Source organism: Triticum aestivum, chromosome 5B (assembly GCF_018294505.1).
Source record: "Triticum aestivum cultivar Chinese Spring chromosome 5B, IWGSC CS RefSeq v2.1, whole genome shotgun sequence".
NCBI lineage: Eukaryota > Viridiplantae > Streptophyta > Magnoliopsida > Poales > Poaceae > Triticum > Triticum aestivum.
This window is the reverse complement of record NC_057807.1, coordinates 340,132,029-340,148,123: the sequence shown is the minus strand read 5'-3', so window position 1 is coordinate 340,148,123 and position 16,095 is coordinate 340,132,029. Positions and strand designations below refer to the sequence as shown.

Below are 16,095 nucleotides of genomic sequence, written 5' to 3'. Positions count from 1 at the left end.
TATGAACCAGGTTGTCAGCTCTATCAAATTGAACTGCAGAGCATCTTCCAGAAGCCAGAGCCAAATATGAGCCAGATGCTGAGCATGATGAAGCCATTGCCCCAAGATGCTGAATACCCTAAAGAGTTCTTTATCGAAGACCTAGAGTACTTGCCCCACACAGTATCTCACATTCTGAGGCATACTCTATGGCCTATCAAGGGCAACTCTTCTGAAGCTAAACTCGAAGGCGCCATGAAGACATTGGTCTTCTATATTGTCAATGGCATCGGATTCAATACTCAAGATTTCTTCATCTGCCAGCTTGCTGCTTCTGAAATTGATCTATTTGGCCTGAAGTTTTATGCTCCCTAGATTATGCGCCTAATCAAGCTTCATTACATTGTTGACTATCAACCTTCAACACACAATCATGTCGTATTCCTGCCTAAATTCGACATGTCCTATGAAGCCATCTACTCTGATCTAGCAAAGAAGCCACTCCATCTGCAGAATGCTGAATATCAAAGCTTCACCAAACCTATTGAAGGCATTCACATACCAAACTCTGCTACTCCTGACTATCCCCTGGCTGGCAACTTGCGTATGCCGCATCATGCCAATACTGAAGCCACTGCCAGTACAATTGCTCAAAGGCCTCAGAAGCACCCACGTGTCCTCAACGACCATGAGCTTCTGGTATCTTTGCATCAGAAGTAGGATAAGCACCATGAATGGCTAAAACGCCAAATGCAGAGTCTTCTGGTGGATGTCAATCGCATCCGCAACCTGGCCACCAAGAACTCCTTCGTCGCACATGAAGCATGTCGGCGGTCCTGGAAGAGCCTTACATTGCTTTGCTCTGAAGATGATCTTCGCGAAGATGGCTTCACTGAGAAATTCAAGTTTGACTCCAGGACACCGCAATCTGCAAGTTGGCATCCAACACCTTCTATTGAAGATTCTGAGTACTCATCTTCGTCTGCAACTGTTGTTGCGAGAGTTGTCGATGAACAAGACGATGCCACTTCACCATCATTAGCTTCACTACGTCAAGATGCTGCACCAGGCCCTTCTGCACCACCTAACTCCAACGCCAACCCTGCTGCTCCAACATCGTCTCCACCCGGGAATGCATAGAAACTCTACATCTTCAAACCTTTTTGGTCCTTACTGACAAATGGGGGAGAAGCCTATGAGGTTGGTAGTCTTTAAGTGGGTCCATATGAGGTGGTTGCCTTATTTTGCTAAGTGCTTGCAACTCTCGTTTTTGAAACTATTTGGCTCTTGAGTTGTAACACTCAAACTTGATGGTCGTCTGCTACTTTTGCTGCTACTTTGTGATGCGATGATAAATTCCGCATGAAGTCATTCTGCAGACGTCCATTTTTAATTATGCATATCATTATCTTCATTACTTTCATATATGCATGATGAATTCTCTTCATAAATTGAAGATGGCTTCCACAAAGAAAAACCTGCCATGTGCATTCGCATTCAAAAGCAAACTACTTATATGCACACCTTCAGGGGGAGCCTCTTTTAATCTATGAAGACAATGCTCATGAACCTGAACTTTCACATACTTTTATCCCCGTTCAAAACTTCAACCAGTTTGTCATCAATCACCAAAAAGGGGGAGATTGTAAGTGCATCTAGTGCCACCCCTAGTTGGTTTTGGAGTGTTGACGACAAACGTGGTTGAGGGACTAATGTGTTTGTGAGAATTGCAGGATAACACAGGTAGTAGTCCCTCATTGATTCGGTTTACCTATGACCCCTAAAAAATATGTGAAGACATTGAAGACAATGGTGGTTCGTGAAGACATTCACGATGAAGCATATGACGTGTGAAGATATTCACTTGAAGACTATGGAGTGCGAAGACATAGCTGTTTTGTAGTTTCCTTTCTTCTTTATTGAGTCATAGGAACCACCGTACTGTTAAGTGGGGTCCAAGTGAACAAAGTCAGAGTGACTGATGTGATGCTCAACCAAATCCTATGTCTTCGAGCGAAGACAATGAGAGCAAATCTTATCCAGAGCTGGATGAGTCAGCTTTACTTGTAGCCCAAGCCAAGTTGTCGCGTGTGTTTGAAATCCGACCATTGGACACGTATCGGTTCCTTAGTGACCCAGGGTCATTTCGGACATATCAGGTCGGGTTGCCACTTGGTTATAAATAGCCCACCCCCTACACCATAAATTGGTGGCTGCTTAGAGTTAGTGCACGACTTTTGTCGTTTGAGAGCAACCCACCTTCGAAGCAATTGAGAGAGAGATCCTTGCGAGGACAAAGCCCAAAACACACAAAGCCAAAGAGTGTTAGGCATCACTGAAGTCTTTCTGTCTGCGTGATCTGAAGACTTGTTACACTTGAGGACTATGAATCCTCCAGCCGGTTAGCCGTCGCGTTTTGAGCATCCAAGAGTCATTGTGGATTGCCGGTGAACGAAGTCTGTGAAGGTTTGAAAGTCTACCTTGAAGACTTACCAGAGTGATTGGGCGAGGACTGGGTGTCCTTAGCTCAAGGGGAATAAGGTGAAGACACGGTCTTCTGAGTTCAATCTCAGCCTCCCTAACTAGACGTACAATTGTCACAGCAACTGGAACTGGTCTACCAAATCCTTGTCTTCACCGATCAACTGGTTCTATCCCTTACTCTCCTTACTCTTCAGTTTGTCTTCAAGAAGTCATTGCTTGCCTGCCTGATTCATTTGACTTTTTTTTCGAGAATGACGGGGGAGCGGGAGCTCCACCGGTTGTTATATTACTCGAAACGACGAGGCGTCATACAGTGTTTTCCATCGAGGAGATAAAAAACAACAAGATAAAGAGGCAAAAAGCAAAAAGGAGAGAGAGAGGAAATCTAAGCGCCCGAGATAAGGAAGGAGCGGAACAGGAGGAGCTGTTCTCTCGGTCCGGTCTCAAAACGAGTGGACCACAGGAGCGTATCATCAGCCGCGCGCCGGAGTACGTCGCCAGCCCCGCAGCTGATGGAGTTGAAGACCACATTGTTCCTGGCTTTCCACACGTTCTAGAGCAGGATGTAGAGGCCATCCCGCCAGGCAGCACCATCAATCTGCGCCGCGGGCGAAGTGGAGAGAATCCTCCCAACGGAGAGAAAGGACCCCAAGCCGAGACCGGCCCAGACCGGTGCCACACGAAGACAGACAGCGAAGAGATGGTCCGCCGTATCCTCCGCCTGGCAGGATGCACACGTAGATGAAGGAGCGCAGTTTTTGGCGTACAGGTTAGCCCGAGTGCTAAGCCGATCGCCAACCAGAAGCCAAGCAAAAATCTTGATTTTGCTAGGGAGCCGGGAGCCCCAGATGTCAATGGAGACCTGATCGAGAACACCGTGAGAGTAGCGTGAGGCGACAGAACGCGAAAAGCAGCCCGCTGAAAGCAAGGTCGTCGCCCCACACCATGAGGCGACGGTCATGCACTCCCAGTAGGCGAACACCCCGCAGGAGTGCGTGCACGTCGGCAAGCTGAGCGCCCGCCACCGCGGAAAGCCTCGGCTGAAGCGCGAGGCCGTCCTCCATGACCGCAGCGACGAAAGCGTTGGGCCGCGTCGAGTGGGAGAAGAGCGCCTCGTAGGTGAAACAGAGCGCACCGCCTGGGAGCCACCGATCCTGCCAGAAAGAGGTAGTGCGCCCATCACCAAGGTGCACCCGAGTGATGGATCTGTAGGTCGGGAGCGCCGCCTGGATGATCGTCTGGAGGAACGAAGGCGCCGGAGGTCGCGCATGCCGAGTCCACCTTCCTGCACATCAACACACACCTTGTCCCAAGCAATTAAACAGCGAGCACCGGAGCAAGTATCCTTGCCGGTCCAAAAGAAAGCACGACGCCGACGATCAATTTGCTCAAGCACTCCAGGGGGCAGCATATAGGAGCACATGAAATAAGTGGCAAGGTTATTTAGAACCGCGTTGCAGAGGACAAGCCTACCGTGTGAGGAAAGGAGAAGAGCGCGCCACCCGGACAAATAGCGGTCAAAGGACCTGATGAGGGGGTCATATGCAGAGACGGGAGTTTGAGATGGGAGAGAGGAAGACCGAGGTAGGGCTGGGGAAAGGTGGAAATAGGGCATCCGAGGATCGAGGCCATTTCGGTTGACAGCTCGGGGGCGCAATGCATGGGAATGAACCCAGACTTATGAAAATTAATAGAAAGCCTGGTCGCGAGGGCAAAGGCATCGAGAGTTTTTTTGAGAAGTGTGACGGAGGGAATGTCGGCGCGACAAAGGATAAGGGTATCATCGGCGTATTGCAGGACAGGGAAAGGGAGGGAGGCGTCGATTGGGTGCGCTAGCTGCCCGGTAGCGCTGGCCGTCCTGATCAGGTGCTGAAGGACATCAGCCACAATAATAAAGAGATAAGGGGATAGGGCATTGCCTTGGTGGAGGCCGTTGCAGCAAAGGATCCAGTCCCCGGGAACATTGTTAAGGAGAACTGACGTGTGCCCGGTTGAGAGGATGGCATGGATCCATCCACACCAACGGTCGTCAAACCCGCGCACAGACAAGATCGTGAGAAGGCTTGACCAGTTGACAGAGTCAAAGGCTTTGCGGAAGTCGATTTTAAACACTATAGTGGGGACCTTGCGCACATGGCAGGCATGGAGGAGGTCCGCAGCGTACACGATGTTCTCAGAGATGCGCCTTCCGGGAAGGAAACCCGTCTGGTCGGGGTCCACCAAGGAGTGGATGTGCTGCTGAAGGCGAGTGCAGAGGGCTCTCGTGAGATGGGCCAGAAATCCGAGGGGAAGCGAGCTGCTTCCGTTTTTGGAAGGAGAACCAGAAAGGCACGGTTGATTCTAGTGAGATCGATAGTGCCGGCAAAGAAGTCATGGAAAACTGCGTGCACATCGGCAGAAAGGACATCCCAAAAGGAGACGTAGAACGAAGGGCCAAAACCGTCTGGCCCGGGGCTTGACAGGCGGTTCATGTCAAAAAAGGCGTTTCAAACCTCGTCCGCGGTGAAGGGGGCCGAGAGGGAGTCAGGGAGAGGGGTTGCGTCGGGGTACAAGCTGGAAATAGAGAAAGTCCAGGCACAGGGTGTCATGGTGCCGATAAGAGATTTGTAGTAATCCCGGAGGGCGAGCGCCTTGTCCTCATGGGAAGAGATCTCGCGCCCCTCCAGGGAGAGGACAGGGATGTAGTTCCTACGAAAGCGAGCGGAAGCATACGCATGAAAAAATCCCATGTTTTCTTCACCGTCGATGGCATAGCGGAATTTCGCCCTAAGTTTCCAATAGATGACACGCTCCTTAACAGAGGCATGCAGAGCTTCGACGGTGAGGGTACGAAGAAGGGCCTCGAGAGAAGAGAGATGTCGGCTCTCTTCAATACGATCAAGGATGTCAATAAGCACGCGACAGTCGCTCTCGCGCTGAGCAGCCGGTGCAACTCGCCTAGCCCAACGTTTACAGCCGAGGCGGCACTGACGAAGCCTAGCCACAAGACGAGCGGTTGCGTCAGCCCGAAACGCAGATAGCCAAGCAAAGCGGATGGAGTGACGAAAGGACGGATGAAGCATCCAAGATTTCTCGAACCGAAAAATGCGCGTCTTGGGGGCCGCCGAGGAGATGGATGCAAGCAGGGGGACATGGTCAGAGGTGGAGCGTGTAAATGAAGAAAGCATGGAGGTGGGGAAAGCCATGTCCCAGGTAGTGTTAACGAGAACACGATCGAGGCGAGCAAGAATCGGGGAGGTTTGTTGGCTAGACCACGTAAACCGACGGTCCTGGAGAGGAAGGTCGATGAGCGCGAGATCGTTAATGAAGTCATTGAACCATTTTGCCTCAGAGCGAGAAAAGTTGTCGTTGCTACGGTCTTCAGGCGACCTAATGAGATTAAAATCACCTAAAATAGCCCATGGAACGGGTTAAGGGGGAGCGTGGCCGGCCAGCTCGGCGAGAAAGGCTTCTTTGGCGCTGTGGACGTAGGGGGCATACACGTTGGTGATCCGAAGGGGAGAGCTATCTTGGCAAAGAGAGAGGTCAACGGAGAGGGCGTGAGAGGTGGCAACGTGGTGGGAAAGGGAGAAAATATTAGCGTTCCAGGCTGAGCAAATCCCTCCCGATGCGCCGACCGAGTCGATGTAGAGAAAATTACGCAGAGAGGGGGGAGGAACGTTTCAGTTTTAGCAATAGGGGGGGCGCTCAAGTTTGGTTTCTTGGATCGCAACAAAGGAGGGTTGCATGGCCTCGAAATTAGCACGGACATCACGACACTTGCATGCATCGCCGAGTCCACGGACGTTCTAGGTACACAGCGAAAACAGCCCAGTCATGGGGGATTGGGTAAGCAACAGGAAGAAAACAACAGGTAAAAAACACCAGTAGTGATTAGAGGCACAAGCGGGCCTAAGGCCATTACACACCCCACGGGGGGAAAGAGAGAAGGCAAAAAGATAAGGCACTCCGGCAGCCATGCAAGGCCCACGGACAGGAGCACCAAACCACTCATGGCGATCTAAAAGAAAGGAAGGAAGGGGTTGGGGGAGAACAAGCTGCGGCCACACGAGGCCTTACAAGGGAAGGGCGGATCATGGAGCACCATACGCCAACTCAGCGCGAGCCCCAGCAGCCAACGCGTCCAGGTCGACGCCACACGGCTCCCCGAGAGCTCGGAGCTGGCGGAGAGAGAGGGGGGCTGGCACGCCGTCGTCGACGCCGATGCCGGCAGCTCGCACAGCAGCACAGAGTCGGGGGGAGCCCTTGGAGGTGTCGAAGCGCGCCGCCTTCGCCGCCTTGGCCCGGTCAAGCATCTTGACGTACCCCGACGGCTCCTTCCCGGCAAGGCGGGAGCTGCGGCGTCCGGTGTGGTCGACGGCTCATTTGACTTCACAGTGTGAAGATTTATATCTGTTTGGCTTCGTACTGTCTTCCATTCTGATCATGTCTACCTATCTGCAATTAGTCTTCGTGCTTCAACTGTATTGTATGCTTGACTAATGCTTGCCTAGTGTAGTTTACATTCCGCTGCTTACTATATAGGTTCAGTTTATTTGTTTGTCTTCAAAGCCACCGTGTTTTGAAGACTTTCATAAAAATCGCCTATTCACCCCCCTCTAGTCGATAACAAGCACTTTCAGTCTTCCACATTCTATTCCCATTCCGATGGTGCATCTAGCATGATGTGTTTCTGTCGGATATCGAGGGGATTCGATCGGTGCTGGTTTTCTGTGTATCTGTTTGGATCCGGTTTTCGTTCGCCTTCGTTTGAGTGTTTATAGGTTTGATCCTTCTGATCTACGTTTTTCTTCATCGACGATGGTTGCTGCTCTAGTGCGCTCGTCCTATGGGGTGTTAGTACGGCGACTTTCCGACTGTGTATTACAACAAGGTTTGCGTGGCTTTAGTGAAGGAGAGGCGATGACGGTTGCACGCCTTTGACTCGTTCCAATGCTTGTAGTCGTCGCTAGATGGTTTGCGGACATGTAACTTTTATAATTAAAGATGAATAAATTGAAAGTTTCTTGAAAATAGTTAGAAAATTTTTCACTCGCTCGTTCGGCCATGTCGACGGCCAACCTTCGCCCTCCCCCAGTCCTAGCAGAAGCGGCTGCTATGTTGAGCACCAACACTGAAAGAAAGAGCGAGCTGCATAAGCGGCTACTGTGTTGCACCAGGAGAGCGAGCTCCAGCGATTTGATTTGGAGAAGCAGCCAAGGCGTCACCGCTCTTTGGACCGTCGTCGGTAGCCGCACCCGGGCGTGTTTACCCGCATCGCATCACACTTAGGACTGTTTGGTTTGTGACTATAGTTGCCACATGTTGCCACACCTAAAATTGTGTAACTTTAATCAACTTAGGAGGATGTTTGGTTCAAACTTACCTTAGGCAATATACTTTTTGTCACACTAGGGCCTCATATACACTCAAAAAATGTGGCAAGATTTCTTTAGGCTTGCCAACTTGTAACTCTTATTTTAAATAACTAATCTTAGACAAGTGTGGCAAGAAATATGTGACAAAATGTGGCATTCCTAGGCCTAAAACTAAACCGCCCCTTACTTTAAGCATTTCTCAACCATTAGAAATGTTCAAATCTGACCGTTTTCAGTTAGCCGGATTGAGATGAGGCACATCCAGCGCATATGATGGATCCTCTTACACGAGAGAAGGCTCGAGGGAAGCGAGTTACTCCCTCATCTCATAATGCAATTGTTTTGACACTAGTGTAGTGTTAAAAAATATCGACGAAGGAAATTTATACTTGCTATCTTATTCTACCTTCATTAAGCTCCTCTCTAATATCTTCTAATGTACACAACAGTGCTTTGATTCGAAATAAACTCTACATGAAAAAGATGCACATCAATGTCATAATTTCACTAAGGCGGTCGGTTCGTAGTTTCATCGACAGTAAATGCTTAATTTCGTATTCATGTTTAGAGCTATTTTGGACAAATTTGTCATTTCATCGCGCACGATCGACCGTTTTGAAATTTCCTTTGACCAGTGACTTCATCTTGCAGTTTCACACGTTGTCCGTATTGCACATTTTCTATTTCAACGATCATATACGAGTAGATCTAACTTCTTTTTCGTTGGAACGTACATATGCATATGTGTGATGTGTGTTAATGACACTCCTTAATCTCGGTCTTCACTCTCGTGTCCTGCTACACTGGCGCCACCGTTGACGTCGTTCCTCTTGGCTTCCTCTCCCTCGAACTGTTGCACTAGCGCCACCGTCGGCGTCGCTCCTCTCTGTCTTCTCTCCCACGTCCTGCTACACTGAAGCCACCGTCGGCGTCGTTCTTCTTGATCTCCTCTCTCGCGTCCTACTACATCGACATTGTAGGCAGCGTTGTTCTTTTTGGCCCCCTCCTCTGCGCTTCCTGCACTGACGCGACTATGGCGTGCAACTCCTTCATATATGTTCTTCCTCGGCGCTATGGCGTTGTCAGTGTTATGTGTAGATGTCAACCTTGTCAGATGGACGTCATGTTGTGCCTGGCGTTGCCGCCAGCGTCGTCCTCGCCCTCGGCTTACACCGATGCCGCCATCGCGAGCACACTGCTAAGGAACTCTACTGTAACAATGTGTCATGTATAGGTGTTAATTCTTAATCATATCCCATGTATACAACCAAAACACCGTATAGTTATGTGAGTGGAGACAAATGCAGGACACCAAACAACATGTCAAAACCGATCCCCTAATGCAGGAAGCCTAAATGCGGGCGATCAAAATGAGGTGCAGATGTTGTTCTTTTTTCTCGTTTTCTCTCAGACCCAACCGAAACATGTATGCAATGCAAGGTAAATTCAAGATGACAACCAAACACGCCTCAAAATTGGTCATGATCTCGTTTCGTTTCCCGCGGAAAAAAATAGAAGATCTCGTTTCTACAGGTGGTGCTAATCTTAATCCTCATTTTTCCTGGCTCGGTTGGCTTTGCTCGATTTTAGGTTTTGCATAAATGGTGATTAATAATCAAAATTCGGTGCCGACCGCAGTTTACATAGACGAAATCACCATGCACACGACACTTTGGTGGACGATTTATAGACGAAACTGTGATCGATGGCTATAACCCCATCGAACCAAAATGATGGGTGGCTGTTAACATGTGTCGTGCACAAATCGGCTACATATTATCGTCCATGAAGCAGTACTCTTATATACTCTCTCCATTTATAAATATAAGTTTTTGTAGAGATTTCACTATAGACTACATACAGAGTAAAATGAGTAAATTTACACTTTAAAATGCATCTACATACATCCGTATGTGATTCATAGTTGAATTTCTCCAAAGACTTATATACTGTATTTAGGAACGGAGGGAGTAGAAGGGGAAAAAACCCGAAGTAACCGAGCCGTATTATTAGCCGACCCCGAACTCCCCACCCCTACTGGACAGCGGGGTCCACGCCGTTTCCGGTGGGCCGAGCCCCACTTTCCGGGATTCCTGCTTCCCCTCCTCCCCTCTTCTCTCACTCGGTTTATTCCTCTTTTTTTCCACGCTCGGCGCATCCGGAGACAGCACAGGCAGCTCCCCCCATAATTGCCCGTGCCACTGGTGGTTGGACTGGAAGCCGCCTCCCTCTCCCCTCTGTCCTCCCCCTGCCCGTCCTCGACCTCGCCGCCGGCCACCGATGGAGCGGCGATCCACCACCCGCTTCTCGCCCTCCGAGGTACAGCGTCATTCGCCCCCTCCCCTCTCCCCCCATCCTCGCCGCCCCGATGCGGTGGCCCGCTGCTCTTCAGTGCTTCATGGGCGCCACCCCTCCCCGGTATTTGCTGTATCTGCGGCGTCGGATATGGTTAGGAGCTTCCCCTCCGGTTCGATAGGAAGAGGACGCTTACCGTCCGACGCGATCCAGTCGTTTCGATGCCGCCCCATCCATTGCGTTTTGAGTTCGCGGCGGTTTCTGCTGCGGATGTTCCTTGGCCCTCGTTTTATTAGGTTTCATCCAGGGGTGCTCTCCGTGAAGGGGAAGCTCCTCTTGGACGGGGGAAGTCTTATTGGATTTTTGTTGCTCCAGTGCCCTTATTTTGGTAACACACTTTTTTTCCGTATTTGTCGGTGTTGTGGGTACTGACCATTTCCCCCCTTGCATGCGGATGTTGATTATTGTCCATATCGCGATTCTCCTGCTCTCTTTGCAATACGTTGTGTACTCCCGTGGCACATTGTTCTGTGCTGGTGTGTAATAATGGTATCTGATGTGGAAAAGATCACTAGGGTTTTGTTTGTTGGGGCTGATGATTCCCAAACGTTGGACCAAAATGTCAGTTGATGATCAGTCCAAGCAACTGTAGGGATGGAATTATTGGAGCACTGCATTATATTTTTCAGTTTGTAGATAGCATTTGAGACCTAATCTTTAGTTGTGGTGATAATTTGAAATGGTTGGAGGTTATTCCAGTCTAAAGGGTTTGTTAGTATGCAATATGTAGCATATGCGTTAAGCTGCGCCTACTTTTAAATGGACACCCAAAACTTATTGTTTTCCGTTTGCCCCCTAGATGTGAGCATCTGCTCATGCATAAGTTGAATTTGGTGCTTTCATGAGGTAAGGGGATCCATCACCTTCGGACCAGTGAAAACAATCAGTTGCAGCTCGATTTCGATTGAAAAATGTTTCTGAACACTCATCTTCTAGTATAAGAGCAATAGGCATAAAAATATTATGTTTAAAACCACTCAATCTGTTCCTTAATAGCTTCCTCCGAAAGAATTTCAAGTCATTTGACACATGGCCGGCAAACATTGTTAATGCATTATTGTTTTGTACTTGCTTATCCATTTTGGAGCGAGGGTGGGATAATACTATCACTAGTAAATGTGTACGTGCAATGCATGCTTATATTAGGCAGTATATTAGTTGCACGTGGATATTAGGTAGGATATTATTTGCGTGTTAATTATATGATTAACACTATTTTTGGTATGATATTAATTGGACGCTAAATATGTTGAGCGCTCCCATTGGAGCAGTCTAGGTCGTTGGATTGACCTGGTTTGATGGCCGAGATTAGTTGGATCTGCTCCTTAGGTTCTTTTTATATTGGTAGAGATGAAGTGCTTCATAGATCGGTTCACCTAGTTTCAGAGTTTGATATGGATCATCTAAACAATATAAATATTACTATGGATGGAGTTATTGTTGTGCTATGTCTCTTATATCTTTAACTCGGGCGCGGCGTTCATTGCTTCATGCTGCATACTGTTTTTGAGAATCGGCATGGCTTTGATACATGTCCGAGCATTATTGTATTATTTAGTTTGTTGTGTAACTAAACACCACTACCTGGATGTCACCTGTTCCTATTTTATGTTTTCGGGTCTAGTTTTGATGACTTGATGTGCAAACAGATATAGCTCAATCAGTGTGTCTGTATTTTGGGAATTGGTGAATGCCTTTTTGCTTACCATGTCATGCCTCATACCTATGTCTACTTGTTTTGGCCATGCTAACTAGTGCTAACTAGAAGTTTTTCTTGGTACAGATTGCGAGGATGGAGAAGTTGGTTTCATCAGACAGAAAAGAGCAAGTCTTGGTTGATAGTTTCTGCCAGAAGCTTGTAGAAGAATTTAAGTGAGTGCCTTAACCTAGGGAACATATACTTCGATCGCAATTCCTAAGAGAGCATTTTTGGAGGACTGAAGTTATATTATGTTACCTTTTAAGCATACGTGTCATATGTTGTTGCTTGACTGTATTTATGATAGTGTAAGTGACACTTCTGATATTTGGTCTCATTTTCTGCTCCTCTGTGTAGTCGTTCTCCAGCCCGAGTAGGAAGCAGAGCTCTACAGGCTACACAGGTGATAATGCCTTTTTACATTGTCCATGTTTCACCGAGTGTGTTTGTATGACATCTATTTGAACAGGTTCGAGGATGGTTCCTTGATAAGCTCCCTGCATCAACTCCTAAACCTGCTTCCTTGCCTACTACTTCTGAAGAAAAGCCTTTAGCCTCAGAACCAGATGCGTTAGTTTCTGAGATAAAGACTTCAGCTTCTGAAGAAAAAGCTTTAGCTCTTGATACAAGTATTTCAAACAATGAGGATGCACTTTCTCCAGATTTACCCAAAGGTAGTCATGAGTACTTGTCCGTTGAAACTTTATGCCTGGTGCTTGAAACCATTTACTAAATTTCTTATGTGCTGGCTTGTTTTCAGAGACTACAGATAAGGTTCCTGAATTTGAAGACTTGCAGTTTGAGGCTAAGTCATCAAAGGATTCTGCATGGTGAGGACTCTTTTACTTGCAAGAGCTATTTTCTCTCCTCTTTTCCTTTCCCCTTTCTCCCTTTTGTTTGCAACAATTTCATTCTTGTTTCCTTTGCCCCATTCTATTGTCTTCTGAGTAATCAAGTGACCATGAGATGAAAGCAAGGCACTTAACTCCTGTTGTACCTTGGTTTCTTTTATTAGGAGTATGCCATTGAGCATGACTATAGTGGTGAATTTATATTGATCAACTCTGCATAATACCTACTTGTTTTTATTAATTTCTAGCTAATGAGCACGAGAGGTTTTGATCATAACAGTTTATTTCCACCTCTCCTAATAATGCTAATAATAATGTGGTGATCCAAGACAGCATTGTCAATAGTAAAACCTGGATGTTATACCTTTCTTCGAGCTGTCTGATTAGGATAGCTTGCACTTCTGTGTAATGTTTGTTAGTGTTATACCATGGAGCAGAAATCTTAATTGTTGTGCATGTAGCCAGAAAAAATGTGCTAGCATGCTTTGGTTGGGTATGTCTATCTACAAGTTTTCATCTTCCTTTTTTTCCTTAAATTTGTCAGTGACACTAAATTTTTTCATATTGAATTGTGACATCAGGTATGACGTGGCCCTTTTCTTGGCACACAGGAAGACAAGTTTGGGAGAAGTTGTAAGGAGAATAACTGATGTTGTATATAAGAGCATTTTTATATGTTATTTCCATGACTTGTTTAACAGCTGAGTAGGGAATCTTCTTTTATTTCAATTTGTGATTTTGTTCATCAGAGTTATATCTTTTCTGCATTGCTGTTCTAGGAAGTCCGGGTGAGGTTTATCGGGTATGGGGCTGAAGAAGATGAGTGGGTGAATGTCAGGAAGGCTGTCCGCCAGCAATCCATTCCGCTGGAGTCCTCAGAATGCCGAAGCATTGTAAAAGGAGATCTTGTCCTCTGTTTCAAGGTAGTGCTAATGATTAACCTCGGGTAGCATTTCGTAGGAACTGAGAATGTTGTGTTTTGTTATATCCTGCCGCGGCTTCTTACTGTTAAGCAGAGCTCTCGAGTTATTTATGTTCTTGTCGCAATTTTTACATCAGGAGAGCAATGATGAAGCACTGCACTTCGATGCACACGTTCTGGATGTCCAGCGGAAACAGCATGATATAAGGGGATGCAGATGCCTCTTCCATGTTGAATATGATCATGATCAGAGCCAGGTATGTTCAACCAGCCCGGTCACTGTTTCTTTCGGAATATCTCGTACCAAGCCATAAAATCTTCAATTGTTTTGTCATACCTGGTGTTTATATTGCTCTTCTCTTTGAGTCATAAATTTCAATGCTCGCACTATCCACTTAAATCTCGCCAGATCTTCAGAAAGTTCCCGATTTTCTTTTCCAGGAGATGGTGAACCTCAAGAGAATCTCCCGGCGACCAAGATACCTTTGACGGCCTCTGCTGCCGTGGATCTGCTTCCTGCTGCTATCCGAGCTTGTGTCGTACTAACGGGAGCCCTCGAATCTTAGTTGAGACCGCCGCACTCTTATTGTTTGTTCTTATTGATGTAATGTGTCTAGTAAAACACCCGGGAGAGTAGTTAAGCCCCCTCTTTGGCACATAGCTGCTGTAACGGCTATGAGTAGGCTCCGTGATAGCCAATTTTTGCACACACACACGAGAAAGTTGGTGCCAAAGCGGGCGGAGAGCCGGATTTTAACTGGTGTGTTGGGAGCAGATTACCATGTCATTATGTCAGTGTTTGCAGTTCTGAACCTCTTGGGGCGATTTGCTTCTGCTTCTGCACTCCTGGTTTTTGAGCGTCCAGTCTCGGTACATACATACGGTTTTAGATTGATGATTATAGCCGCTGATTTTGTCTCCTGCTCTGCTCTTTGAGCTAGTGGAGCAGTCCGCGAAATGCTACATTGCTCTGTGAATATAAACGCCTAGATATGGTTGCCCTCACACAGCCCGTCTAGCTCAGTTGGTAGAGCGCAAGGCTCTTAACCTTGTGGTCGTGGGTTCGAGCCCCACGGTGGGCGTCTCACTCTTCCCAGAGAAGGGGGGTAGTATCACGGACAGTTATCTGATATTGGTGGTATTTTTAAGCATACTGCTTTTCACCACCAGTACAACCATCTGTTTAGGGACAGACCCAGTGCATAGAAGCTCCCACACAAGGTGGGGTCTGGGGAGGGATTATAGGAACCTAGTCTTACCCCTGCAAAGTGCAATGCAGAGAGGCTGGTTCGAACCTAGGACCTCTTGGCACAAGTGGGGAGGACTTCACCACTGCGCCAGGCTTTGTTTAGGCATGAAACTAAATCGTCGAAAATATTTACATTACATAATTTCTTCATGGAAATCACATCTCTAAACTTGTCATGCGAACTGCTTTCATCATACTATGTACTACTATCTGGTTTAGGTGTATCATTTCTTTTTTGAAAGAAAAACTAAATCATCAAAAATATTTACATTAGATAATTTCTTCATGCAAATCGTATTCCTGAATTTGTCATGCAGACCCCTTACACCATAATATGTACTTATATCAGGTTTAGGTGTGTCCTTTAAAAAAAGAATACTCCATCTCCAAAAATATTTACATGGCAAGGATTTACCCACGCCCCAGGCCAACCTTGTATGTCAACAAAGAAAGCAGGCTCCAGGTATGGCCCTCCAAGATTGCAAAAAAAGTATTTTGCCCCCCCCCCCCCTCTCTGCTTGGCAATTTGTGTTTGGGCCCCCTTCCATTGATTCTTGGCTCCGTCCTGAAATATAGATAAAGTATTGATAAAAGTTGGGGTTTTATAAGCTGTCTTGGTCAAACACAAACAAAGTACACAAAATTGCAACTATGCCAAACTTTTAACTAATCAAAACCCGAGTCTAACTGATGCCCTAGGGGTTGTACATATGGAGGGAAAGAGAGGAACTTGGTCGGCCCGTCGTAGAGAGGGGGTGCCGAATCCACCTTAAGTCTGTTTCTTCCACTAATACAGTCTATAAAAAACACCGATGGTCCTGCATTTCAAAATTATAGGTTTGATCCAAAAGTAAAGTGGCGCAACACTTATGAAAGGCTATGGACAAATATATGGAGCATCATCTTATATATTTTTCCATGTCCTCGGTCATTATGGTGGCTTCAAAGTCCTAAAATCTTGCCTTCATCTTCATGCTTGATCATGCTTTAGTGTCACCCCTCTTGTCCATTTTTTTTTCAAAACGGAGGCAAAAGCTTTGCCTCATCCATTAATTAAGAAGAAGTTTAGAGTTGCTTTTACAAGAAAAGCGAAAGAAAATATTACAATGGCACTACTCTCTCGGCATGATTTGACCCAAGTGCCTAGCACCCGCAATTACCCAAAGGTTGGCGTCGCTCTGGATGTTCGACAGCAATAC

General features: G+C 47.0%; 1 protein-coding gene and 1 non-coding gene across 3 annotated transcripts; both read left to right on the top strand.

The window, feature by feature from the left end:
* Positions 1–9,935: 9,935 nt before the first annotated feature.
* On the top strand, positions 9,936–14,461 carry LOC123111751 (protein SAWADEE HOMEODOMAIN HOMOLOG 2). 2 transcript variants are annotated; one of them, XM_044532606.1, is made up of 9 exons: positions 9,936–10,139; positions 11,959–12,047; positions 12,232–12,277; positions 12,344–12,548; positions 12,635–12,704; positions 13,307–13,358; positions 13,505–13,648; positions 13,785–13,904; positions 14,089–14,461. In XM_044532606.1, exons 1-9 carry the CDS (start codon positions 10,101–10,103, stop codon positions 14,134–14,136), a joined length of 813 nt encoding a protein of 270 aa, XP_044388541.1. In that variant the 5' UTR covers positions 9,936–10,100; the 3' UTR covers positions 14,137–14,461. The 2 variants fall into 2 exon arrangements, with proteins under 2 accessions (XP_044388541.1, XP_044388540.1); XM_044532605.1 differs by having other exon boundaries at positions 13,307–13,379.
* Positions 14,462–14,656: 195 nt separating this feature from the next.
* Positions 14,657–14,729, top strand: TRNAK-CUU (transfer RNA lysine (anticodon CUU)). Its single transcript has one exon. It is a non-coding gene; the product is annotated as a tRNA-Lys (tRNA).
* Positions 14,730–16,095: the final 1,366 nt, after the last annotated feature.

Bases quoted from the DNA above. Each gene is read 5' to 3' on its own strand.
- LOC123111751 (XM_044532605.1), top strand. From the start codon at position 10,101: ATGGAGCGGCGATCCACCACCCGCTTCTCGCCCTCCGAG. The intron at 10,140-11,958 runs GTACAGCGTCAT...TTCTTGGTACAG, and splicing joins CCCGCTTCTCGCCCTCCGAG to ATTGCGAGGATGGAGAAGTT. The intron at 12,549-12,634 runs GTAGTCATGAGT...GCTTGTTTTCAG, and splicing joins TTCTCCAGATTTACCCAAAG to AGACTACAGATAAGGTTCCT.